Source organism: Anomaloglossus baeobatrachus, chromosome 2 (genome assembly GCF_048569485.1).
Source record: "Anomaloglossus baeobatrachus isolate aAnoBae1 chromosome 2, aAnoBae1.hap1, whole genome shotgun sequence".
NCBI lineage: Eukaryota > Metazoa > Chordata > Amphibia > Anura > Aromobatidae > Anomaloglossus > Anomaloglossus baeobatrachus.
The window spans coordinates 328,093,841-328,120,457 of record NC_134354.1 but is presented as its reverse complement, the minus strand read 5'-3'; the positions used below and the strand labels follow the sequence as shown (position 1 = coordinate 328,120,457).

The window sequence follows — 26,617 nt, the reverse complement described above, 5'->3', positions numbered from 1 at the left end:
AATCCTGAATCCGGGACACCTGCCGTAGGGGTCACCATGATAGGGACAGAGTGTGAACCCGAGAGGTCACCCCTAGAGGTATTGGCAGGAGAGGCTGAGACGGTCGAGCCCATCCCGGAGTTGGAGGCGTCCCCGGATACGTTTGGGACAGCCCAACTCCAGGACCCTACGTTAATACATGCCCGGAGTCGGGTGACAGTAGTTGACGGGGTGGCACAGCTGCCCGGTGCCCAGGTAAGGTACCCCCATTTCGCTCTTAAGCAGGATTTACTCTACCGGGTAGATGAAATACGGGGCGTGGGGGTAGAACAGTTGGTGGTGCCCCAGCCGCATCGCCGGCGGGTCCTCGACTTGGCTCATAAACACCTGATGAGTGGCCACCTAGGGGTCAAGAAAACGCAGGAGCGAATATTGCAAAGGTTCTATTGGCCCGGGGTCTTTGGGGAGGTAAAACGGTTCTGCGAAACCTGCCCGGAGTGTCAGCTTACCGCACCCCTGACCCATTTTCGCAGTCCGTTGGTACCGTTACCCATTATAGAAGTCCCTTTTGAACGGATAGGGATGGATCTGGTGGGGCCCCTCGTAAAGTCTGCTCGAGGGCACCAACACATCCTAGTGATCGTTGACTATGCCACCCGGTATCCCGAGGCGATACCTCTCAGACATACTGCAGCAAAGCTTATAGCTCGGGAGTTGTTTGCTGTGTTCTGCCGGGTGGGATTGCCCAAGGAGATCCTTACGGATCAGGGGACCCCATTCATGTCTAAAGTGACCAAAGAGCTATGCCGGCTACTCCAGATCAAGCAGTTGCGTACGTCTGTGTATCATCCTCAAACGGACGGTTTAGTCGAGCGTTTCAATAAAACCCTGAAAACCATCCTAAAAAGGGTGATTTCAAAAGACGGGAAAGACTGGGATATGATGCTTCCCTATTTGATGTTTGCCATACGAGAGGTGCCACAGGCATCCACGGGGTTTTCGCCTTTTGAATTGTTATACGGGCGACATCCCCGGGGATTGTTGGACCTGGCAAAGGAAACATGGGAGCAAGAGCCCACCCCCCATAAAAGTGTGATTGAACACATTTTGGGTATGCAGAACCGCATAAGCGCGGTCATGCCAATTGTGAAGGAGCATTTACAGGAGGCTCAGGCCGAGCAAAGCGGCCGCTACCATAGACAAGCCACCGTGCGGACCTTTAAACCCGGGGATCGGGTGTTGGTATTAATCCCCACGGCGGAGAGTAAATTCATGGCTCAGTGGCAAGGCCCCTACAAGCTAAAGGAAAGAGTAGGGGTGGTTAACTATAAAGTATTGCAGCCCGGTAGGCGGAAACCTGAACAAATATACCATGTCAACCTATTAAAACCTTGGCAGGAACGGGAAAGCCTGATGGCTGTTTTTTCCCCACCTCCCTCCTCTTCGGGTCGTTCACATCCGGCTCCAGCGACCTCCGGAGAGGACGAACCGGAAGTAAGGATTGGAGAAGCCCTCACCAAGCAACAGAGGCGAGAGGCCAGACGGTTGGTTCAGCAGAACCCCGATTTCTTCTCCGAGCTGCCCGGTAGGACCAGTCTGATACGACATGATATTGTCACCGAGCCCCATCTGAAGGTACGCCTGAAGTCATACCGGGTACCGGAGGCTCGACGACAAGCCATATCGGAGGAAGTAAAGACAATGTTACGCCTGGGGGTCATCGAAAAATCCCGGAGTGAATGGGCTAGTCCGATTGTCCTAATACCAAAACCCGATGGCTCCTTAAGGTTCTGCAATGACTTTAGGAGATTGAACGAAATATCCAAGTTCGATCTCTACCCCATGCCCCGGGTGGATGAGCTGATTGATAGGCTGGGACAGGCGCGATATTTTACCACGCTCGACCTGACCAAGGGGTACTGGCAGGTGCCACTAACGGAGTCCGCCAAGGAGAAAACCGCTTTTGTTACGCCGGAGGGTCTCTTCCACTATGTTGTCTTGCCTTTTGGGTTACATGGCGCTCCGGCCACGTTCCAGAGGTTGATGGACTTAGTGCTGGAACCCCACCAGGCGTATGCATCAGCGTACCTGGATGACATCATTATTTACAGCTCCGATTGGCAGACCCACTTGGAACAGGTACAAGCGGTGGTGGACGCGCTTCGAACAGCCGGATTGACAGCCAATCCCAAGAAATGTGCATTGGGACTCACGGAAGCCCGCTACTTGGGCTACGTGATAGGCCAAGGAGTGATTAAGCCCCAAATTAACAAGGTTGAGGCGATCCAGAAGTGGCCTAGACCCCTGACCACGAAGCAGGTTAGGGCCTTCCTGGGTATCGTGGGATACTACAGGAGGTTTGTAAAAGATTTTGCGGGACTATCAGCCCCCTTGACGGACCTTCTCAAAGGCAAGAAGTCCGTCATGGTGCGCTGGACTCCGCAGGCCGAGGACTCCTTCCGGGCCCTGAAGGGGGTCCTGTGCGGACAGCCCGTTCTTGTACACCCTGATTTCCGGAAGGAGTTCATAGTACAGACTGATGCCTCAGAGGTCGGCCTGGGGGCAGTGCTGTCTCAGGTGGTTCAGGGGGAGGAACACCCCGTCACCTTCTTAAGTAGGAAGCTCACCCCTCCTGAGCGGAATTATAGCATAGTGGAGAAGGAGTGCCTGGCGATCAAGTGGGCCTTGGAGTCCCTACGCTATTACCTGCTGGGACGGCAGTTTCGCTTGGTGACGGATCACTCTCCACTGGTCTGGATGAGGTCCGCCAAGGAACGGAATGCCCGGGTTACCCGGTGGTTCCTTTCTCTGCAGAACTTCCGGTTTACGGTTGAACATCGGGCCGGTAGGTTGCAGGGCAACGCCGATGCCTTGTCCCGCGGCCCGTGTTTGATGGCGGGAGTTCAACCCCGCACGCTTGAACTGAGGGGGGGGGTATGTGAGACTGTGACCGGGGTTATCTATGACGGCCGGTATGTCTCGCCCCGGTTGTGCTCACTCCATGATAGAAAGTAAATCCACTCTAGGGTTAATGCTGTTTCCCTACAGACTGAAGGAAGGGTTAAATAGAATCAGGAGCAAGGGCAGGTGTGCCGGGTGTGGGGGAGTGAACAGAACTCCCTGAGCTCTCTGCTGGAGAGGCACATGTATATTGTTGTGGACTTTTGTTTGGACATTAAAACCGTGTGCTGTGAACCTTAATGCCTGGATCCCGTGTCTTCTGCTGCGCAGCCGACCGTGCTACCTCACAGTATATACTAAGTACCCTGTTATTAAGCACTTGCAATTTATTTATTTATAGTCAGGGTATTTTTCATACAATTTTTCTCTTTGGCGTGTTTCTTGTCTAGAGGCTGCCATTCACATGCTTGTAATGTTGCATGTTTACTGAACATCTGTTACAGCTCAGTTTTTCGTCTAATAGGAGGAGTAGTCCTGGGGGAAGAGGAGTCTAATAGGAGTAGTCCTGGGGGGAGGAGTCTAATAGTAGGAGTAGTCCTGGGGGGAGGAGGAGTCTAATAGGAGGAGTAGTCCTGGGGGGAGGTGTCTAATAGGTGGAGTCGTCCTTGGGGGGAGGTGTCTAATAGGTGGAGTAGTCCTGGGGGGAGGTGTATAGGTGCCCAATGTGTGCGGGGGGCGTGGCCAAGCGGGCATAGTGTGCGGGGGGCGTGGCCGAGCGGGCATAGTGTGCGGGGGGCGTGGCCGAGCGGGCATAGTGTGCGGGGGGCGTGGCCGAGCGGGCACAGTGTTCCGGGGGCGGGGCCCGGGTAACTATGCAAAGCGGTTTCCATAGTTACCCGATGTGTACCATGGTTACCAGCGTACGCCGGCTCCGGGACACGTGTGCCGGGAGCCGGGGTAAGCTAGTAAGCATGGTACACATCAGGTAACTATTCAAAGCAACAGTGCTGGTTCATTTTTTTTTTTGTTGGTGTCCTGCTGTGCAGCATGCATCAGTGTGTTTGACAGCAGGAGACCAACGATCTGAATGGGCAGGGAGCCGGAATACGCTGGTAACCATGATACACAATCAGGTAATTAAGCAAAGTGGTTTCCATGGTTACCCGATGTGTACCATGGTTACCAGCGTATGCTGGCTCCGGCACGATCCCACAACACAAGGGTATGTCTCGGCTGGGTTGCCGGTGTGGGCTCCCGGGGGTGCAGCAGTCACCTGGGAGTCAGGGCTCCGTGTGGGTTCGGGGAATGCGTGCGGGGGGCGGGGCCAGGCAGAGCGTCTAATGCGTGAGGGGGGCGGGGCCGGGCCGAGCGGCCAATGCATGCAGGGGGCCGGGCCGAGCGGCCAATCCGTGCGGGAGGCAGGGCCAGGCCGAGCCAAGCGGCCAATGCAACGGTTGTCACTGTAATGACGTAATTTTGGAGCAAGACAGACAGAATAAGGCAATTATATATATATATAGATGTGTTATTTTTGTTGAGAAACCTGTAAAAAACTGAAAATACTAAATTGCTGAATAAGAAACCAACTTCAGCTCCGAATAAGAAACTGGACGAATAAGGCTAAGTTCACAGTTCCGTTGTTTTGCATCAGTCACATGCGTTGCTTGACGCATGTGACTGATGCGCTGTACAACGGATTACAAAGAACAGAATTCTTTGTCGGACTCCGTTGTGTGCGGGGGGCGGAGCGCGAGGGGGTGGAGTTCGGGGTCGGTGGAGCCGAGCGGGGCCGTCGCACTGAGGACGTCAGTGTCGCGGGGACTGCAGGGCTGGGGACAGGTGAGTGTGTGAGTATGTGAGTACATGCTGAGTACGGGAGGGGGCGGAGCCGAGCGGGGAAGTGTCAGGCTCCCTGCACAGCCAGGGTAAATATCGGGTATAAGCAAAGCACTTTTTGCTTGGTTACCCGATATTTATCTTGGTTACCAGCATACACCGCTTAGCAGCTCCCTGCACCCGTAACCAGTGTAAATATCGGGTAACTAACCAAAGCGCATTGCTTGGTTACCCGATGTGTATCCTGGTTACGGGTGCAGGGAGCCAGAGAGAGCATGTGCAGCAAAATCCTACGGATTGCGCTGCTCAAAAAACGTTACAGGCTGCGTTGCTCCCGCCCGGCGGTCAGTTAAAAAACGACTGACCGCGACGCAGCGGATGCAACGCAGCATCATCAGTCGCAATCCGTCACTAATAGAAGTCTATGGGGAAAAACTGGATTCCTGCAAAATATTTTGAAGGATACCGTAATTCCTCAAGGCGACGGATTGTGACTGATGCAAAACAACGGGAGTGTGAACCTAGCCTAAGAAACCAACTTCAGCAACGTAACCCACCAAGTAATCAGGTTCTCAAATACCACATGAGAATATACCACATGGACAAGGCTCCACTAATAAAGACAACCCAAAATTCATAACACCCACCACCCTCCTTATACAGCTACCAGATTCCCTCCCTCAATTTCGTACTCTGAACTGCAACTTTTCATTAACGCAGACACATGAACAAAGTGACACCTACTTAGGCTGGGGCCACACGGGGACTACTGCGATCCCCTTGCATGACACTCTGCTCGTGCTGGCAGTACAGCAGAGCCGAGTGTCATGCGTGTGTCCTTGCAACTGAGGTCCGTTCGTGGGAGCAGACCTCAGCTGCGGGGGGCGGGCTGGCACTCAGGAGGGGAGGGAGGGATTTCTCTCCCTCTCTCCTGCGTAGCCGGCTTTTTCCATTCTCGCACTGCACTAGTGGTACACCGGTGTACCGCGAGTGCAGTGCGATTTTTCTCTCGCCCCATTCACTTAACAGACGTACGAGTGGATGGGCACCTAGGGAATAGTGACCACAATATAATACAATTCCACTTGTCCTTTAGTAAGGTGCCTTGGAGGGGGGTTACAAAAACGCTGAATTTCAGCAAAGCAAAGTTTGATCAGCTTAGAGAAGACCTTCGCCAAATTGATTGGGACAATGTCCTCAAAAATGGGAGCACAGAAAATAAGTGGGACATTTTTAAATTGGTATTAAACACCCACTGCGGGCTAGCCATACCATACAGAAATAAAAGGGCTAGGAACAGGAGAAAACCAATGTGGCTAAATAAGGATGTAAAAGGGGCAATGAATAATAAGAAAAAGGCATTTAAAAAGCTAAAACAAGAAGGCAGCGAGGAAGCATTAAAAATATATAGAGAAAAAAATAAAATGTGTAAAAAACAAATATATTTAGCAAAAGTAGAAACTGAGAGACTCATTGCTAAGGAAAGCAAAGCAAATCCCAAACTATTCTTTAATTATATAAACAGAAAAAAGATTAAAATTGATGGTGTTGGCCCTTTAAAGAATAATGAGGGTAAAATCATAGAAAGCGATGTGGGAAAAGCAAATGTTTTAAATACTTTTTTCTCAACTGTGTTCACACAGGAAAAGCATATGCCAGGGGAAATGCAGAGTGATCATGTAAATGCCCCATTAAGTATGACCTGCCTAACCCAGGAAGAAGTGCAGAACCGACTTAGTAACATTAAAATTGACAAATCACCAGGCCCTGATGGCATTCACCCTCGGGTATTAAGGGAGTTAAGTAATGTGATAGACAGGCCTCTATTCCTTTTATTTAAAGACTCTATAGAAACTGGGTCTGTTCCACTGGATTGGCGGCTAGCAAATGTGGTACCAATATTCAAAAAAGGGTGCAAAAGGGAACCTGGAAACTATAGGCCGGTAAGCTTAACATCTGTTGTGGGTAAAATGTTTGAAGGGTTTTTAAGGGATACTATTATGGAATGTCTCAATGTTAATAACTGTTTAACTCCATATCAACATGGATTTATGAAGGATCGCTCCTGTCAAACTAACCTGATCAGCTTCTATGAGGATGTAAGCTCTCACATGGACCGAGGAGAATCATTGGATGTCATTTATCTCGACTTCGGTAAAGCATTTGACACTGTCCCACATAAAAGACTGCTAAGTAAAATGAGAAAGCTTGGGCTCGGGGAAAATGTGTGTAGATGGGTAGGTAGCTGGCTTAGTTGTAGAAAACAAAGAGTGGTTATTAATGGTGCATACTCAGATTGGGCCAGGGTTACTAGTGGGGTGCCACAGGGGTCTGTATTGGGCCCCCTACTATTTAATATATTTATTAATGATCTGGTGGATGGTTTACAGAGTAAAATATCAGTATTTGCAGATGATACAAAACTATGTAAGGTAGTTAACACAAAGGAGGACAGTTTGCAACTACAGATGGATTTGAGTAAATTGGAGAATTGGGCTGAAAAATGGCAAATGAGGTTTAACACAGATAAGTGTAAGGTTATGCACATGGGAAGGAGAAACAGATGCTACGATTACTTACTAAATGGGAAACTGCTGGGGAAATCAGACATGGAAAAAGACTTAGGCATCTTAGTGAATAAGAATCTAAATTGGAGTGCCCAGTGTCAGGCAGCAGCCACCAAAGCAAATAGGGTGATGGGATGCATTAGAAGAGGTCTGGGGGCACGAGATGAAAACATCATTCTCCCTCTGTACAAATCACTAGTCAGACCACACTTGGAGTATTGTGTGCAATTTTGGGCGCCGGTGCTGAAGAAAGACATTACTGAACTTGAAAGGGTTCAGAGGCGGGCTACTAAAATAATAAATGGACTGGGTGCATTACAATACACGGAAAGGTTATCAAAATTAGGTCTATTTACTCTAGAAAAGAGAAGACTTAGGGGAGACCTAATAAATATGTACAAATATATCAGAGGGCCATATAGAGATCTCTCCCATGATCTGTTTGTACCAAGGACTATGACAAGAACAAGGGGGCATTCTTTTCGATTGGAGGAAAGAAAATTCCTACATCAGCATAGAAGAGGGTTCTTCACGGTAAGAGCAGTGAGGCTCTGGAACTCTCTTCCTGAGGAAGTGGTGATTGCCAACTCACTGAATGAATTTAAGAGAGGAATGGATGCATTTCTTGTTAGCAAAAGTATAGAAGGTTATAAATAGCATAATCTTACAGGTAGATAGAAGAGCGACCTAGATTATTAGAGGAATGGGGGGGGGCTGCAATACCAAGACAGGTTATTAAACTTGGGGTTAGTTAGTTAGGAAAAACAAAGGCTTAGGGGGGATCTAATCAGAATGTATAAATATATGAGGGGACAGTACAGAGACTTTTCCAAAGATCTCTTTACACCTAGGCCTGCGACTGGAACAGGGGGCATCCGCTACGTCTTGAGGAAAGAATGTTTAATCATAATCACAGATGAGGATTCTTTACTGTACGAGCAGTGAGACTATGGAGCTCTCTGCCGTATGATGTTGTAATGAGGGATTCACTAGTAAAATTTAAGCAGAGCCTGGATGCATTTCTTGAAAAATATAATATTACCAGTTATGTATATTAGATTTTATGACAGGGTGTTGATCCAGGGAACTAGTCTGATTGCCGTATGTGGAGTCAGGAAGGAATTTTTTCCCCATTGGAGCTTATTTGACACATTGGGGTTTTTTTTGCCTTCCTCTGGATCAACATGTTAGGCTACGGGTTGAACTAGATAGACTTAGAGTCTCCCTTCAACCTTAAAAACTATGAAACTATGAAACTTGAATGGGTGCGAGAGACAGTCTCGCATTACAATCGCAGCATGCTGCGATTGTTTTCTCAGTCCGATTAGGGCTGAGAAAATAATCGCTCATGTGTGCTGACACACAGGCTAGAATTGGTCCGAGTGGAATGCGATGTTTTATCGCACTCCACTCGCACTGTTTTTCTCGCCGTGTGGCTTAGGCCTTACCATGAGTCCACACATTCTGCAACTACACTAAACCGATCTATAAAACTATCTTACCCCCAGATACCCGCTTTTTTTTTTTTTTTTTTAATAAACAGCTCTATGACCATGTGGACGTAAAAAAAATAATGTTTATTCCATCTGAAAGGGTGTATGCTAGAATGTACGGGCTCCTAACAGGTATGACGTAGTCATGTGATGGGGCGTGTTCAAAATGCAGCCCGATGTTTGCAGATGGAATAAACATTCTTTTTCTAAGTCCACGTGGGCATAGAGCTGATTATAATAGAAGCGGTTGTCTGGGGGTAAGACCCCCCCCAAGATGCGTGGGGTGCAGGGGGGGGGGCGAAGCCCCTCTTGCATGATTATAGTGGACAGAAAGAAACGGCGCCACGCCCCCAACCTAAACGGTCACGCCCACTAACCTGTCAGGAGCCCGTACATTCTAGACTCAACCATCTGGAAGCGTAGGGCTGCACTTCTAACAAGCCCCTATCACGTGATAAAAGTTAAATCATTTCTGGAAGGAGCCCATACAGTCTAGCATCGCGCTAGCCGTGTGAAGACGTCATGAGACGTCGCCCTGCTGAGGTCAGTTTTCAGCGCGGCTGCCTGTGAATGCGGAAGTCTTCCATACATTGAAGGTGATGAGCCTTGGGTAAGAGACGTTTGCTCCGTGGCGTGTATTCGATAGTTCCAATATACAAAGTACGTGTTATATTCACAACTGACACACTTAATCGAAACTGCACAGAGCAAATGGACTAGAATCTGTTTCTGACATATTTTAGAACTACTAATTGCCACTGGCCAGCTGGTGTGCTATGCCAAGTGTGCATATTTAGCAGCTCTTGTAGATTTCCTTTTTGCCTGTGAGTCTGTGGTTCCCTGTGCATTTGTTATGAGGCCTTGGTATAGACAGATCTCGTTTTGTGTCCCGACCTGCCGTGACTTCTGCAGCTGCTCTCCAGCTTTGCATTACTCTGTTTCATCAGCAGGAATTAATTTTGTACTAATTATTACATAAAGTTCTGCCATGCTTTCTGCATAATATCTCAAGATCTTTGCTGTCATTTCGTTGTAACCTTTCTTGTTTACACTCAATGAATAAAATCAGTGTATGGTCTCTTGCCGGACTGACGCCGTGTATCATACAGTTATTAGGCTATGTGCGCACGCTGCATCTTTGTGGTGACCACAAAGATGCAGCCTGTGGTCACAGAAATGCAGCCTGGGTCTCAAAACGCATCCAAAAAATGCCTATGTTTTTGATGCACTTTTTTTAAATGCAGCGGGTGAAAAATAATGATGGGGGGGACCTGAACTGTAAAGTCCGACCCTCATGGGTTCAAAGGTACCGAGTGTCAGCCCAGCACTCTGATAATAAAGTAAAAATAATAAAGCGCGCACTATACTTACCGAGTCAATGGTGCCGCTGTCACACTGCTCCCGTAGCCTCTTATTCGCTTCCGGGGCCGCTCATTCGCCTCATACATGTTCACTGTTTCTTTGGTCACCGGTGTCTGTGATTGGTTGCAGTCAGATGCGCCCCCACGCTGAGTGACAGCGTGTCTGACACTTGCAATCACAGACCTTGTCTGTATTGTATAGTAAAAATATAAAATTGACATGTCCCCCATATTATTATACCCAGCACAGATAAAGCATACGGCTGCAGCCCCCAGCCATGTGCTTATATTGGCTGTGTATCAGAATAGGAGAAACCATATGCTGCTTTTTTTTTTTTATTTAAATAATTTAAAAAAACAGTGGCTCCCTCCCAATTTTGATACCCAGCCATGATAAAGCCAAACAGCTGGGGGCTGGTATTCTCAGGAGGCTGGGGAGACCCATGCTTATTGTGCTCCACCCGCCTGGAATTGTCAAATCCATTAGATGCAACAAGCCCAGTGCTTTAGGCTGTGTGCGCTCTGCACCGCACCTAAAAGGTGCGCTTCAGAGCGCAGCTGAAAAGCTCCGTTCTGAAGCGCATGATGCCGGCAGAGAACGTGCGCTCTGCATGCTGCCTCTCCCTATAGACAGCATGCAAACAGCACGGAAGAAGTGACATGTCACTTCTTAGAACGCAGCGATTCGGGCAGCAGCCGAATCGCTGCGTTCTAATATGCCACGTGCGCACGGCTCCTGCACAATCTCCATAGACTGTGCAGGGGACACAGGACGCATGCAGTTACGCAGCGTAACTGCATGTAATACGCACACGTGCGCACATAGCCTTACCTGGCTCTTCCTGATTGCCCTGGTGCGGTGGTAGTAAGGGGTTAATGTCAGCCCACAGCTGCCACTGAGCACTAGATTAGTAATGGGAGGTGTCTGAGACCCCTCATTACTAATCTGTAAGTGAAAAGATATAAACACAACCAAAAATTTCTTTATTTGAAATAAAAGACAAAAAGGCATCCTCTTTCATCCTTGTATTAACCACAAAACACCCTTGCAGGTCCGACGTAATCCAAACACGGTCCCATGACTACTCCAGCTCCGCTACTTGTCAATTCACACCAAGCGGCAATAGAACATGACCGCGTACTGTGAGCTACAGGAAGGCAGAGAGTGATTGTGTGGTTCACTCAGTCTCTGCCTGCACCTCACAGTGGGCTGTCATATTCTAAGGCTGCTCAGTGTGAATTGAGATGTGGCAGAGCTGGAATAATCGTTTTTTAATTTTTCTGCTGACAATCATGTAAGGGCTTGTTTTTTGCGGGATGTTGGAATTTTTATTGGTATCGTTTTGTTCTACATAATGTTTAATTGCCTTTTATTCCCCCTTTTTGTAAGGCAGAATCAAGTTAAAAAATGCAATTCAGGATATATATATATATATATATATATATATATATATCTGTGTGTGTTTTGTTTTTATGCCTTTACAGCATAAAAACTGTTATATATTATAGGGAAAAAAGTTGTTTTTGCATTGCTGTATTCTAAGAGCTATAGCCTTTTTTTATTTTTCAGCTGATGGAGCTGTATGGTGGTTTGTTTGTTTGCAGGACAAGATGACGTTTTCAGTTGTACCATTTTTATTTATGTATGACCTTTTCGTTGCGTTTTATTCCACTTTTTTTGCTAGCTGTAACTTTTGCTACGTTTTTTTCTTAATTTTTTTTTTTGTTTACTATGTTCACTGAAGGGGTTAACTAGTTGACTATTTTAAAGATCGCGTTGTTACGGACACAGCGATACCAAGTGTATTTTTTTTTTTTTTTTTTTTTTTTTTTTTTTACACAACTGTGTATTTATGGGAATTTTTTTTTTTTATTTTCAGGTTTATTTTTTTTTTTTTTACGTTTTTTTCTTTTAGTTCCTTAGCTTACAGTGCTCTGATCACAGCTGCCCTGTACTGCAATGTTCGATAATTGCAATATAGTGCAGTTGCCAGAGCTGCACACAGAAACTTCAGTGATCATGTTGCAAACAAAGCATGATTCCTGATGCTTCCCGTAGTCAGGTGACCCAGAGGTCGTCATGACGACCTTGGGTCACCGGGGGTGACGATCGGGCCCTCTCGATTACATTGCAGGGGTCCCAATCGGAGGTAAGAGTGAGCTTGATCCCTCTCCCAATCCCCTGAGTGCTGGGGCTCGGCTATCGGGAAAGCCGGGTCCCCGGTGGCGGTCTTGGCAGTTGCCATGGCGTTCATATACGTCCTAGGTCGGTAACTACTTTCTTTCAAGAATTTGTCCAAGGTCATGTAGGTGTTAAATGACACCAAGCAGATAAATTAATTCATAAAACATGTATTGAAGGAAACTAGGACAACGTTTTAGAATGGAAAAAATAACATCTTTTAAGTGTGATCACCCCTTTAACTGAAAAACATTGCCGCAGCGCCTCTATTATTAAAATCTTTGAGTCTCTTAAGCCTCTTTCATACATCAGTTTTTCAGCGTCAGTCACAATCTGTCGAGTCGACGGATTGACGGATCCGTCGCAGATTGTGTAAAAACTGATGCAATGGATTCGTTTTTCTGATGGATCCGTTGCATTAGTTTATCCAGCAAAAACGTGAGAGCTAATCTGCATCAGCCAAAGAGGTTTTTTTTTTTTTTTACCTCATCTGAGCATGCTCTGTTACAATAAAAAGGCACAGTCGCTGGATTCCATCATTTGACGTATCCTGCGCCCGTAGGCTTCCATTCTGCAAGAGGACGGACGGCGATGGATCCCACTCTGTCCGTTTTTTTTCAACTGAAAACAAAAAAAAAAACTTTCCTATGGACGTCGTTTCCAACGGTCGCACACACATTTTTCAACAGATCCGTCATACGACGGATGAAACGTGAGGCCATCCGTCGCTAATAAAAGTCAATGAGAAAAAAAACGGATCCAGCAACATCATTCGCTGGATCCTTTTTTTTACAACTCGATGGTTTGCGACTGAAGGGAAAAAACTGATGTGTGAAAGGGGCTTAGAAATAGGCCATCATTCCACAAAATTAGAATACCTTTTTTTTTTTTTTAAAATATTATCTCTGTTATTTCTTTTCCTGAGGTTGCCAATACTGGATTGATGGAGGCCCATTATAAAGGGGTTGCCATACTCATGAGTGCTGCAGTCTCTGTAATGCTTACTAAGCAGATTTGGCGACTATAAGCTGCGGCCACCACTAGTAAGCTCTTATATACAGCGTTCTAGAATACTGAATATACAGGTATATACAAGTGTGTGTATTTACTATATATATATATATATATATATATATATATATATATATATATATATATATACTGTATATTAGAATGTGATCAATAAGTTAATTTAGTTTAGTAAATCAGTACAAAAAGGAAAACACATATATAGCGTCATTACACAAAGAGGGATCTATTTCAAGTGTTTATTTCTATTAATGTTGATGATTATGGCTTACAGACAATGAAATCCCAAAAGTCATTATCTCAGAAAATTAGAATATTATATAAGAACAACTGAAAAAATGATTTTAAACTCAGATATATTGGCCTACTGAAACGTATTTATAGTAAATGCACTCAATACTTGGTTGGGGCTCCTTCTGCATCAATTACTTCATGAATGCGGCGTGGCATGGAGGCGATCAGTTTGTGGCACTACTGAGGTGTTACAGAAGCCCAGGTTGCTTTGATGGCAGCCTTCAGCTCATCTGCATTGTTGGGTCTGGTGTCTCTCATCTTCCTCTTGACAATACCCCATGGATACTCTATGGGGTTTAGGTCAGGCGAGATTTCTGGCCAATCAAGCACAGCGATACTGTGGTTATTAAACCAGGCATTAGTAATTTTGGGAGTGTGGACAAGTGCCAAGTCTTACGGGAAAATGAAATTTCCATTTCCAAAAAGCTTGTCGGCAGAGGGAAGAATGAAGTGCTCTAAAATTTCCTTGTAGACGGCTGCGCTGACTTTGGTCTTGATGAAACACAGTGGACGTACACCAGCAAATGACATGGCTCCCCAAACCATCACTGATTGTGGAGACTTCACACTAGACCTCAAGCAGCTTGGATTGTGGCCTCTTCACTCTTCCTCAAGACTCGGGGACTACGATTTCCAAATGAAATGCGAAATTTACTTTCATCTGAAAACAACACCTTGGACCAATGAACAACAGTCCAGTTCTTTTTCTACTTGGCCCAGGTAAGACGCTTCTGGCATTGTCTATTTATCATGAGTGGCTTGACACAAGGAATGCGACACTTGTAGCCCATGTGCTAGATATATCTGTGTATGATGGCTCTTGAAGTACGGACTCCAGCAGCAGTCCACTCCTTGTGAATCTCCCCCAAAGTTTTGAATGGCTTTTCCTTAACAATCCTAACAAGGCTACGGTTATCCCAATTGCTTGGGTACCTTTTTCTACCACACTTTTTCCTTCCACTCAACTTTCCATTAATGTGCTTGGATACAGCACTCTGTGAACATCCAGCTTCTTTATCAATGACCTTTTATGGCTTACCCTCCTTGTGGAGTGTGTCAATGACTGCCTTCTGGACACCTGTCAAGTCAGCAGTCTTCCCCATGATTGTGTAGCCTACTGAACCAGACTAAGGGACCATTTTAAATGCTTAGGAAACCTTTGCAGGTGTTTTGTAGTAATTATTCTAATTTGCTGAGATAATGACTTATGGGTTTTCATAGGCTGAAAGCCATAATCATCAACTTTAACAGAAATAAACACTTGAACTAGATCATTCTGTGTGTAATGACTATTATAATATATGCGTTTCCCTATATGTATTGAATTACTGATATAAATTTAATGTTTTGAGGATATTCTAATTTATTGAGATGCTCCTGTAAGTGCCCAGGCCACTCTGTAGAATGTTAAAATCACCTTCATTATACTCACCTAGGGGCTGTCCGGTCCGATGGGTGACGCTGCTTTGCGGTTTGGCGCCTCCTCTTTCTGCGATCTGTCGTTCTACTTCCCAGCCCAATGTGGATGATGCGTCTACGTCATCCACACAGGCCAGCATTGCAGTCCTGTGCAGGTGCACTTTGATCTTTTGTGGTGAGGGCAGAGCAAAGCACTGTAATGTGCAACGACACTTATCGTACCGAACCGCTTCCTAGGTGAGTATAAGTGGTTTTTTTTACGTTCTACAGAGTGGCTTGGGCTCTTATACACAGCATTCTAACATGCTGTATATAAGAGCCCACTGGTGGTGGCGGCAGCTTATAGTCGCCAAATCTGGTGACAAGTTATCTTTAATCGCATTTTTGAGCATCAATTGGGACATACATCGAGGCAACACTGCAAAGCATGGGTCAGACACAATCAAGTAAACAGCATGCACATATACAGTGTTTCCCTGAAAATAGGACCTCCCCCCCGAAAATAAGGCCTAGCAGGATTTTTCAGGGAGGCTTAAATATAAGACATCCCCCAAAAATAAGACCTAGTCGCGGTCCAATAATGAAGTGTTCATACAGCAGTAAAAAAGTGAAAGAATCCTGCAGGTCACTTCATTATAGACAGCGGGCATCCCCAAAAGAGAGAAGAAAAAATAGAGAAGACCCCACAATTATACTCACCAGATGCCGACTGGGAGCAGGGGAGCGCATCAAGGTCCTGCAGTGGAACAAACACACACTGTGGGTAGCGACCACCAATGTTGTGGATGGTCGTTGTGTGTCGCAGTGAAGGATCCCCTGCGATATTGAACTTAAGGTGTGACTGTGGGACCTGTAGTTCCACAGAACTTGGGTTGTAATTAAGGGTTAGGTTCCCTTTTAAACTGTGACCAGTGTGATGGACAGAGCTGGAGAATCACATACCTCCACCTGTGGGTGTATTCGGTTGGGTTTAAGAGACTGTTTGGTTTTAGAGACAGACAGAAGCCTGAGAGTGCTGCACATGGAGGATGTGTGCTGGAGGTCTCAGTCTGTGTGAAGACTGGAGAGAGACTTCTGGAATCAGTCCAGGTGAGGACTGGGGAAAAGACTGCAGCCTGGCTGGAGAGGGCTGGAGGCTGCAGGAAGCAACCACAGTGAGTGTTCACTGGCAGGGGCTAGAGCAGGGGTCTCAAACTCAGCTGGGTGTTTGGGCCGCATATAGAAAAAAAAAATGAGGGGGACCGCATTATTTGCAGGACAAAGTGAACATTTTTAATGAATCCATGTTTTTTTTTCTATACATCTTGGATCACTTTTGTAAACATTTTTCGCTTGTTTATTATAACAAACGTGCACTTTTTTTGGTTAAGTTTATATACAGAAAAGCATTTTTAATGTAAATAAAAAGTCATGCTTTAGGATTTTTTTTTTTTTTTTTATTTTATCACCTTTTTGTAATTGTTTTACAATTAGCAGCATCATATAGTAATCTTAGCCAAAATCTTGTAGTAATGTGCCCATCCGTGTGCCCTGTAGTAAGGTGCTCATCCTTGTGGTATTGTGCCCATCCTTGTGCCCTGTAGTATTGTGCCCAGTAATATTGTTCCAATCCTTGTAGTATTGTGCTCTGTAGTATTCTGCCAATTCCTGTAGTATTCTGCCAATTCCTGTAGTATTGTGGCCATCCCTGTAGTATTGTGGCCATCCCTGTAGTATTGTGGCCATCCCTGTAGTATTGTGGCCATCCATGTAGTAATACGCAAACAAAAAAAAAAAATCTCACCTTTCCTCCGTTACCCTGTGTGCCCACGATCAGTACTTGCAGAGTTTTGGATGCAGCGTGCTTCAGCTGCGTCCAAAACCCTGCTATGTATGGTAAAAGCACAGTGGGCATGGGATTTCTAAAAATCCCATGCCCACTGTGCGTGTACGGCCGGCAGTGAAAACAGAACTGCGGTGTGGCTTCCAGAGGCCGCAGCATGTGAATTTATGCTGCGGCGTCTGAAGCGTCCTCCCTAGGCAGAGCACAGCGAGGAGACCGCAGCGGCCCGAACCCCTGATCGCAGGTACGGGCAGCTGCGGTCTCCTAAGGAGTAGACTTGCGGCCCCGCCGATCAGGACGCGCTGTGTCCAGCACGCAGCGGGTCCTGAACTTGAGCACGTACCTTAACTGCTTGTCGCGGCCCGTGATGATTGCGGCTCTGTGCTGAGGGTCGGTGCCGGCAGGAACTTCACTGCATTTGAATCCATTTGCGGTGCAGCGCAGAGGAGCTGTGTCTGGACCAATGGCTGCTGCCTGTCAATCAGATGCAAGGAAGTGACGTCGCTGTATGACGTCACCTCCTTGCATCTGATTGGCAGACAGCAGCAGCAACTGGGATAGAACTGACAGCTCCTTGCGCGGCACCGCAGATGGATTCAAATGCAGTAAAGTTCCTGCCGGCGCCGACCCTCAGCATAGAGCCGCGATTTGTCACGGGGTCTGCGGGCCGCAACAAACAGCCTCAGGGGCCGCATGCGGCCCGCGGGCCGCGTGTTTGAGACCCCTGGGCTAGAGTGTGGAGACTCCACTATGGACATTTAATGGACTGAAAGCCCACGGTATGTGCAAGTGTTATATTTTCCTTTAAGCCGGGAGAGGCTTTGTTACATTTTGTTTAGCAGTTTATGTAGAGTGTTTTAAATAAACTGCAAGAATTTTTATAAAGGGCCCCCCAGGTTGCGGGGTGCAACTTTACAACACATATACACACACCAGATCACACATATATCTCTCTATCTCTCTCCACACACCCCACATCCAGCGATATCGCTTGCTTCGCAGCGCGTGTAAGGACCTGCAACACTGTGCAGTGGATCTTCCAGGAACTGAAGGAGGATCACGTGGCCGGAAGCGCGTAGTATCACTGGATGTGGTGAGTGTGATGTGGTATGTACAATTTCGTGAGTGCATGCGATCGGATGTGGTGAGTGTGTGTTTGGATGTATGAGTGTTGGCCGGACTCAGGGGAGGACGGCGTGCAGCACATCTGCCATGATCGCCCGCCGGAGATCACAGGGAGGAATGATGTGTATATGTATTATGCGATCTGTTGTCTGAGTGTGTTCTGATGTATGTGTGTTGGCCATATGCAGGGGAGGACTGCGTGCAGCACAGAGATCCCAGGGAGGAATGATATGGAATCTTTTTTGTGTGTGTGATCTGATATGTGTGTGTTGGCCAGACAGAGGGCGGGGGACGACGTTCTGGGAGCCATTCAGATGACCGGGGCTGGTAGGTATGATGATCCTTGGAAGGGGGGTTCTGCTTTTTGTGAGGGTAAACTTACCCCAAACCATGTCTCCTTGAGAATAAGACACCCCCTGAAAATAAGACCTAGTAATTTTTTTCGGGGCAAAAAAAAAAAATATAAGACAGTGTCTTATTTTCAGGGAAACAGGGTATAGAGCAGTGTAAACACTGAGGCTGGGGTTGCACGGCAACTTTCACAGGGTTCCAACATCGCTGCATAATGCAGGTGAATGGGTTTGACAAGCATGTCAAAGAAAATCCAACTGGGTACGACTTCAATCGACGGCAATCTTTGACTGCACATATGTCACTGCCAAAGTTGCTCCATACTTAGTTTTTACGCTACTCTATTATACACAATCTAGTTAGATGTGGCTGTGCTGGGTGTTGCAATGTTGTCCTAATAAAAACAATAGAATAAGGCTATGTGCACACACTGTGTTTTTTTGACGCTGCGTTTTTGGCCGCTAAAACCGCACCCGCGGCAAAAAACGCATGCATTTTTGGTGCGTTTTTGGCTGCGTTTTGCTGCATTTTTTGATCTCTGCGTTTTTCCAATGCATTGCATGGGGGAAAAACGCTGGAAAGAATTGACATGTCCATTTTTTTTTTTTTTTTTTTTTTTTTTTTTTAAGCTCAAAAAACGCAGCTTAAAAAAACAGTTGTGTGCGGACAGCAAAAATGAAAACTCATAGACTTTGCTGGGGAAGCAAAGTCATGCAGTTTTGAGGCCAAAAACGCAGCGACAAAACGCACTATGTGAACTTACCTTAAGGTTGCAATACCCAGCACAGCTATCACTTATTAAAAGGAATGTCACCAGGTTTTTGCTACATCATCTGAGAGCAGCATAATGTACAGACAGAGACCCTGATGCCAGCGTTGTCACTTACTGAGTTGTTTGCTGTCATTTTGATCAAATCAATGTTTTCTCTGCTGTGGATCTAGCAGTTATACAGACCTCATGAGTATGCTGGACTACCTGGCAGCAGGCGCAGTAGTCCCCTAATGATAACATCACTGTTTAATCAGCAGTAGATTATCAAAAATACAGTAAGTCTGCTTTCACACTACGTTTTTTTTTTTTTTTTCGTAACATGCGTCCTGAACGTTTTTTTTGCAGCAAAAGCGGATCCAGTGCAAATATGTTTTAATTTCAATGCATTTGCAATGGACGCGCGTCAACATGCTTTCACATGCGTTTGCATGCGGTATAGTGAGGATACAGCGACTTGCAGTATTTTAACATTTTTCAAAACGCTACTTGTGTTTTTGAGCTGCGTCCAAATACTGTTTAGCACTGGATCCTGACTATACTGTACGCAAATGCATGTGAACGCTGGCATGCTGATAAACAGGATCCTGTTGGGCACAAACCAGCCTGGCGTGATCTTTCGTGATCTTTCGCGCTTTCTTTCTTTCTCTTTTTCTTTTGCTCTCTTTGGCGCTCTTTCTTTCTGTCGCGCTCTGTCGTGCTCTGTCGCGCTCTTTCTTTCTCTTTTGCTCTCTTTCTTTCTCTTTTGCGCTTTTTCTCTTTTTTTCTCTTTTTTTTGTCTCCAGTACCCGCCCATAATTTTAAGTGACAGGATCCTGTAAAATAACACATTCGTTTGTCTTTGGAAAAACAGGATCCGCTTTTGCAGCAAAAAACGTTCCGGACGCATGTTAAAAAAACTTAGTGTGAAAGCAGCCTAAGCAGCCCAGCAAGTGATACGCCCATGCAATCAGGATCTCTTCCCTTAGGTTATGCTACTCTAAGATTAGGTGGCAAAACCTGGTGACACATTCTCTTTAATAGCATGCAGTTATACAGACCAGTGTAAACATTAGACTGCAGTGCTCACAAGTGTCTCAACTCTTTCAAACTGAAAGGTTTGAAGTGGTCTCTTAGACCTGATCAGGCTGATGAAAAATGGCTTTGTAACTTGGCTGGTGAGAAATCCACTTACACGTATAATTGTACAGAGGGCTTTTACCTATATTTAGATACTTTCCTAAATAAGATGTTATCTTTTAGATTTGTTTCATCATGTCTTGGATTCGTGACAAGGAGCTATCTCTGATTGAACGCTTATGTGCAAATGTCCTTAAGGTAGGCTAGCCATTTACTGTGTGTGTCTGTAAAATTGCATCGATAACCTAATTCACAGTATTTTTCTCCTTTGTGAAACAGGCTGGCCCAATTCCCAAACATGTGGCATTTATCATGGATGGAAACCGAAGATATGCCCAAAAATGCCATGTGGCTAGGCAAGAGGGCCATTCACAAGGCTTTGAGAAGCTTGCTGAGGTCAGGTTGCTATAAATGAACCTTGCAAATGTATAATGTATAGGCCTAGGCAAGGCATTCATACACATACCCGGTTTCCCCAAAAATAAGAAACGGTCTTATATATTTTTTTTGCTCCGAAAAAAGCCCTAGGTCTTGTTTTCAGAGGATCTCTTATTCTCGAGGAGACATGGTTGAGGGTAAGTGTACCCCCCCACAAAAAGCAGACACCCCCTTTCCAGGATCGTCATACTTACCAGCCCCGGGCGTGTGCGTGGCTGCCAGATCTCCCTGTGCTCTCCAGCGGGTGCTCCCAGCAGCTATGCTTCACGCTGTCCTCCCCTGCATCTGGCCGACACTCACATACATCAGATAGCACACACTCACACATCAGACTGCATACACTCACAAAATCGCACATACAATTGCGCGCACACACTCACCGCATCCAGTGATACCACTTGCTTCCGGCTATGTGATGCGTTTCTCCTGCAGGACCTGGAAGCTCCACTGCTCATCGCAGGTGCACGTTGCCGAGAAGCAATCAATATCGCTCGATGTGGTGAGTGTGTGTATGTGATCTGTAGTGTGATTGTGTGTATGTATGTGATCTGATGTGTTTTCCGCCGCAGGTCCTTGATGCGCTCCCCTGCTCCCGGTCGGCGTCTGGTGAGTATGATCGCGAAGTCTTCTCTCTTCTTTCTTAAGGGGTTGTCCGCTGTCTATAATGAAGTGTCCTGCAGGATTCTTTAACTTTTTTTTACCGCTGCATGACATTTCATTATTGAACTCCTGCTAGGTCTTATTTTCAGGGGAGGTCTTATTTTCGGGGAAACACGTTAGATACTCTGTTTCTGTTATTAGCTTGTTGTGCAGTAACAGATATTGTAGGACATAACTTGAATTTTACAAACGTTAAACAGCTATAACTTTTTAATTTGCTCAATTGATGTTTTTGTTCTGGTAGAGCTTCATTTTTATTTATCACTAGCTGTAGTACCCGGCGTTGCCCGGGATAGTAACTGTCCCCCCCCTTTCCCTGTGTCTGGCCCTCCCCTTTCCCTGTGTCTGGCCCTCCCCTTTTCCTGTGTCTGGCCCTCCCCTTTCCCCGTGTGTCTGGCCCTCCCCTTTCCCCGTGTGTCTGGCCCTCCCCTTTCCCCGTGTGTCTGGCCCTCCCCTTTCCCCGTGTGTCTGGCCCTCCCCTTTCCCCGTGTGTCTGGCCCTCCCCTTTCCCCGTGTGTCTGGCCCTCCCCTTTCCCCGTGTGTCTGGCCCTCCCCTTTCCCCGTGTGTCTGGCCCTCCCCTTTCCCCGTGTGTCTGGCCCTCCCCTTTCCCCGTGTGTCTGGCCCTCCCCTTTCCCCGTGTGTCTGGCCCTCCCCTTTCCCCGTGTGTCTGGCCCTCCCCTTTCCCCGTGTGTCTGGCCCTCCCCTTTCCCCGTGTGTCTGGCCCTCCCCTTTCCCCGTGTGTCTGGCCCTCCCCTTTCCCCGTGTGTCTGGCCCTCCCCTTTCCCCGTGTGTCTGGCCCTCCCCTTTCCCCGTGTGTCTGGCCCTCCCCTTTCCCCGTGTGTCTGGCCCTCCCCTTTCCCCGTGTGTCTGGCCCTCCCCTTTCCCCGTGTGTCTGGCCCTCCCCTTTCCCCGTGTGTCTGGCCCTCCCCTTTCCCCGTGTGTCTGGCCCTCCCCTTTCCCCGTGTGTCTGGCCCTCCCCTTTCCCCGTGTGTCTGGCCCTCCCCTTTCCCCGTGTGTCTGGCCCTCCCCTTTCCCCGTGTGTCTGGCCCTCCCCTTTCCCCGTGTGTCTGGCCCTCCCCTTTCCCCGTGTGTCTGGCCCTCCCCTTTCCCCGTGTGTCTGGCCCTCCCCTTTCCCCGTGTGTCTGGCCCTCCCCTTTCCCCGTGTGTCTGGCCCTCCCCTTTCCCCGTGTGTCTGGCCCTCCCCTTTCCCCGTGTGTCTGGCCCTCCCCTTTCCCCGTGTGTCTGGCCCTCCCCTTTCCCCGTGTGTCTGTCTGTCTCTCTTGTCCCCGTTGTTCCTATAGCAACCAATCACAGCTGCTATTAATAACCTGTAGCTCGCAGCTCCATTGACTTTAAAGGGAACCTGTCATCAGAAATTTAGCTTGAAACCTAAAAGATTTCCCCTCTGCAGCTCCTGGGCTGCATTCTAGCAATGTTCCTGTTTGTGCCCCCTTTCTGACCAAAAAATAGACTTTATAAAGTGGTACCTTTTTGTATTCAGATCTTGATAATGGTACACGGGGGCGGGCTCTCTGGTGTCCATTAGTCTGCCTCCTGTCGCTTTAGGCCGTCCCCCCATCGCTCCATTCCATACTTCAGGACGCCGCCCACTGCGCCCGAGGTGCCGCGCACGCGAGGACCGCTAGTCACGTGTGTCGCAGGCACGAGACTATGGGCGGCGCTGTGATTGCATTGCAAGTGCCCGCCCATAATCTCGTGCCCGCCCTTTACCCTCTGCCTCCAGCGTTCTGCGCAGAACGTTCCAACGTCGGGTCATCTGGCCAGCGCTTGCGCAGAATGCTGGAGGCAGAGGGGAGAGTGTGGCCACGAGATGATGGGCGGGCACTTGCAATGCAATCACAGCGCCGCCCATAACCTTGTGCCTGCGCACACGTCACCAGCGGTCCTCGCGTGCGCGGCACCTTGGGTGCAGTGGGCGGCGTCCTGAAGTATGGAATGGAGCGATGGGGGACGGCCTAAAGTGACAGGAGGCAGACTAACGGACACCAGAGAGCCTGCCCCCGTGTACCATTATCAAGATCTGAATACAAAAAGGTACCACTTTATAAAAGTCTTTATTTTGGTCAGAAAGGGGGCACATAAACAACAGGAACATTGCTAGAATGCAGCCCAGGAGCTGCAGAGGGGGAAACTTTTAGGTTTCAAGCTAAATTTCTGATGACAAGTTCCCTTTTAATGGAGGCAGTTTTTTTTTTTTTTTGGAGAGTAACTGTAAAGCGCGGGGTTAAATTTTCCCGTCAAAATAGTCTATTATGTTCCCTGTGTCACATGGGGTGTCTGTGCAAAATTTCGTGATTGTAAATGCGACGGTGCGGATTCTTTTAGCGGAGACACACACACGAACACACAGCTCTATATATTAGACTAGAAGGTGGCCCGATTCTACGCATCGGGTATTCTAGAATTTACGTATTGTGTAGTTAATGTATGATTTTTGAGATAGATAGATAGATAGAGATATATATATATATATATATATATTAATGTGTTGTTGTCTGTAGTTACCAAGTGTTTGTGTAGGGAGCTGTAAATGTTCTGGGTGTTGTCTGGGTGTGTGAGCGGTGTTGTGTGTGTTGCGTTGTTTGTGGAGCGCTGTGTGTCTGCAGCGTTCTGTGTGTGTGGTGCTGTGTGTGTTGTGCGGTTTGTGTGGATGTGGAGTGCGTGTGTGTTTTGGGGGAGGTATGTTTTGTGCAGTGTGTGTGTGTGTGTGTGTGTGTGTGTGTGTGTTGCGCGGTATGTGCGTATATTTATGTATGCCGCGGTGTTTGGGTTGTGTGTGTGTGTGTGTGTGTGTGTGTGTGTGTGCGCGTGTGCGGCGTTGGGTGTGGGTGTCTGTGTAGGGCGGTGTTTGTGGTTCCCAGTGTGTGTGTGTTTTGGGGGGAGGTGTGCACCCCCCCATCGTGCTCCATCTCCCATGCTGCACAACCCCCATCGTACTCCATCTCCCATGCTGCACAACCCCCATCGTGCTCCATCCTCTATGCTGCTCACCCCCCATTGTGCTCCATCCCCCATGCTGAGGCCGCCGGGGACGGGTCCAAGCGTGGCAACGTGTGCCGGGGGCTTGGCTGAGCGGGCGAGGCATCAGCGTATGCCGGCTCCCTGCACATGTGTACCGGGAGCTGGTGTACGCTGGTAACCATTATACACATCGGGTAACTAAGGAAAGTGCTTCCTATAGTTACGCGATGTGTATCATGGTTACCAGCGTACACCAGCTCCGTCATGATCCCAGCATCGCAAGGTTATGTCCGCCGGGGGCGGGGGTGAGGCGTCAGCGTATGCCGGCTCCCTGCACATGTGTACCGGGAGCCGCTGTACGCTGGAGCGGGCGATGCATGCGGAGGGCTGTGGCGAGCGGCTAATCCATGCGGGGGGCGGGACCAGGCCGAGCCCAGCGGCCAATCCGACAGTTGTCACTGTAACGACACTGACACGGTGACACAATTTTGGAGCAAGACAGACAGAATAAGGCAAATATATATATATACTAGAAGGTGGCCCGATTCTACGCATCGGGTATTTTAGAATTTACGTATTGTGTAGTTAATGTATGATTTTTGTTTATATAGAGATAGATGTTGTTGTGTGTAGTTACCAAGTGTTTGTGTAGGGCGCTGTACATGTTCTGGGTGTGGCGGGGGGTGAGAGCGGTGTTTGTGTGTTGCGTTATTTGTGGAGCGCTGTGTGTCTGTAGCGTTGTGTGTGTGTGTGTGTGTTGCGCGGTTTGTGTGGTGTGTGTGTGTGTTTTGGGGGGAGGTATGTTTTGTGCAATGTGTGTGTTGTGCGGTATGTGCGTATATTTGTGTTTGTGTGTAGGGTGTTTGTGTGTGTGTGTGTGTGGCAGTGTTTGTGGTTCCCAGTGTGTGTGTGTGTGTGTGTGTGTGTGTGTGTGTGTGTGTGTGTGTGTGTGTGTGTTTTTTGGGGGGAGGTGTGCACTCCCCATCGTGCTCCATCCCCCATGCTGCGCACCCCCCATCGTGCTCCAGTCACACATCAGACAGTATACACGCGCACACACACACACACACCCCACTTCTCCCTGTGCCCACCGGTTGGCGGTCCCAGCAGCTGTGCTGCACGCCGTGCTCCTCTGCCGACACTCACAGATCCGATCGCATACACTCACACATCAGAACACACACACATCCGATCGCATACTCACACACACACTCACACATCAGAACACACACACATCCGATCGCATACACTCACACACACACACTGACGATATCGCACAGCGCTCACACAATCACAACATCCGGAGATACCACATGCTTCCGGCCATGTGATCCTCCGGCAGGTCCTGGAAGATCACTGCACGCACAGGATCGCCGCCGAGAAGCAAGCGATATCACGGGATGTTGTGAGTATGTGGATGCGATGTGATGTGTGTGTGTGTGTGTGTGTGTGAGGTGTGTGTGTGGGGTTGTGTGTGTGGTGTGGTGTGTGGTGTGGTGTGTGGTGTGTGGTGTGTGTGTGGTGTGTGGTGTGTGTGTGAGGGGTGTGATCTGGTGTGTGTGTGTGTGTGTGTGTGTTCCGCCGCTGCAGGACCTTGATGCGCTCACCTGGGAGCCGGTGTACGCTGGTAACCATGCTACAATATTACATGGTTACCAGCGTACTCCGCCCCCTGCTCGCACGGGAGCCCACACCAGCGTACGCTGATGTGGGTTCCCGGGGGTACAGCACTCACCTGGGAGTCGGTTCTGGGAATGCGTGCGGGGCGCGGGGCCAGAGTGAGCGTGCAATGCGTGAGGGGGGCGGGGCGTGGCCGAGTTGCCAATGCGTGCAGGGGGCCGTGGCGAGAGGCCAATCCGTGCGAGGGGGCGGAGCCGAGGCGAGCGGCCAATCCGTGCGGGGGGGGCGGGGCCATGGCGAGCCCAGCGGCCAATTCGCTGTTTGTCACCATAAGGACACAATTTTGGAGCAAGACAGACAAACACAGACAGAATAAGGCAATTATATATATATACTAGAAGGTGGCCCGATTCTACGCATCGGGTATTCTAGAATTTACGTATTGTGTAGTTCATGTATGATTTTTGTTATATATATATATATATATATATATATATATATATATATATATATATATATATATATATATATATATATATATTGTTGTGTGTAGTTACCAAGTGTTTGTGTAGGGCGCTGTACATGTTCTGAGTGTCGCGGGGGGTGAGAGCGGTGTTGTATGTGTGTTGCGTGTGTTGCGTTGTTTGTGGAGCGCTGTGTGTCTGTAGC

General features: G+C 47.8%; 1 protein-coding gene across 5 annotated transcripts in view; it reads left to right on the top strand.

Moving 5' to 3' along the window:
* Positions 1-9,242: 9,242 nt before the first annotated feature.
* Positions 9,243-26,617, top strand: part of DHDDS (dehydrodolichyl diphosphate synthase subunit) — a 178,596-nt gene continuing 161,221 nt past the window's right edge. Inside the window, exons 1-3 of one of the 5 annotated variants that reach the window (XM_075333892.1) lie at positions 9,243-9,386; positions 20,371-20,445; positions 20,527-20,643. In XM_075333892.1, the coding sequence (XP_075190007.1) occupies positions 20,383-20,445; positions 20,527-20,643 (180 nt within the window). In that variant the 5' untranslated portion in view covers positions 9,243-9,386; positions 20,371-20,382. Of the gene's footprint in view, positions 9,387-20,370; positions 20,446-20,526; positions 20,644-21,164; positions 21,185-21,254; positions 21,292-26,617 lie in introns of those variants that run through there. The other 4 variants (XM_075333890.1, XM_075333891.1, XM_075333893.1 and 1 more) reach the window with 4 other exon arrangements.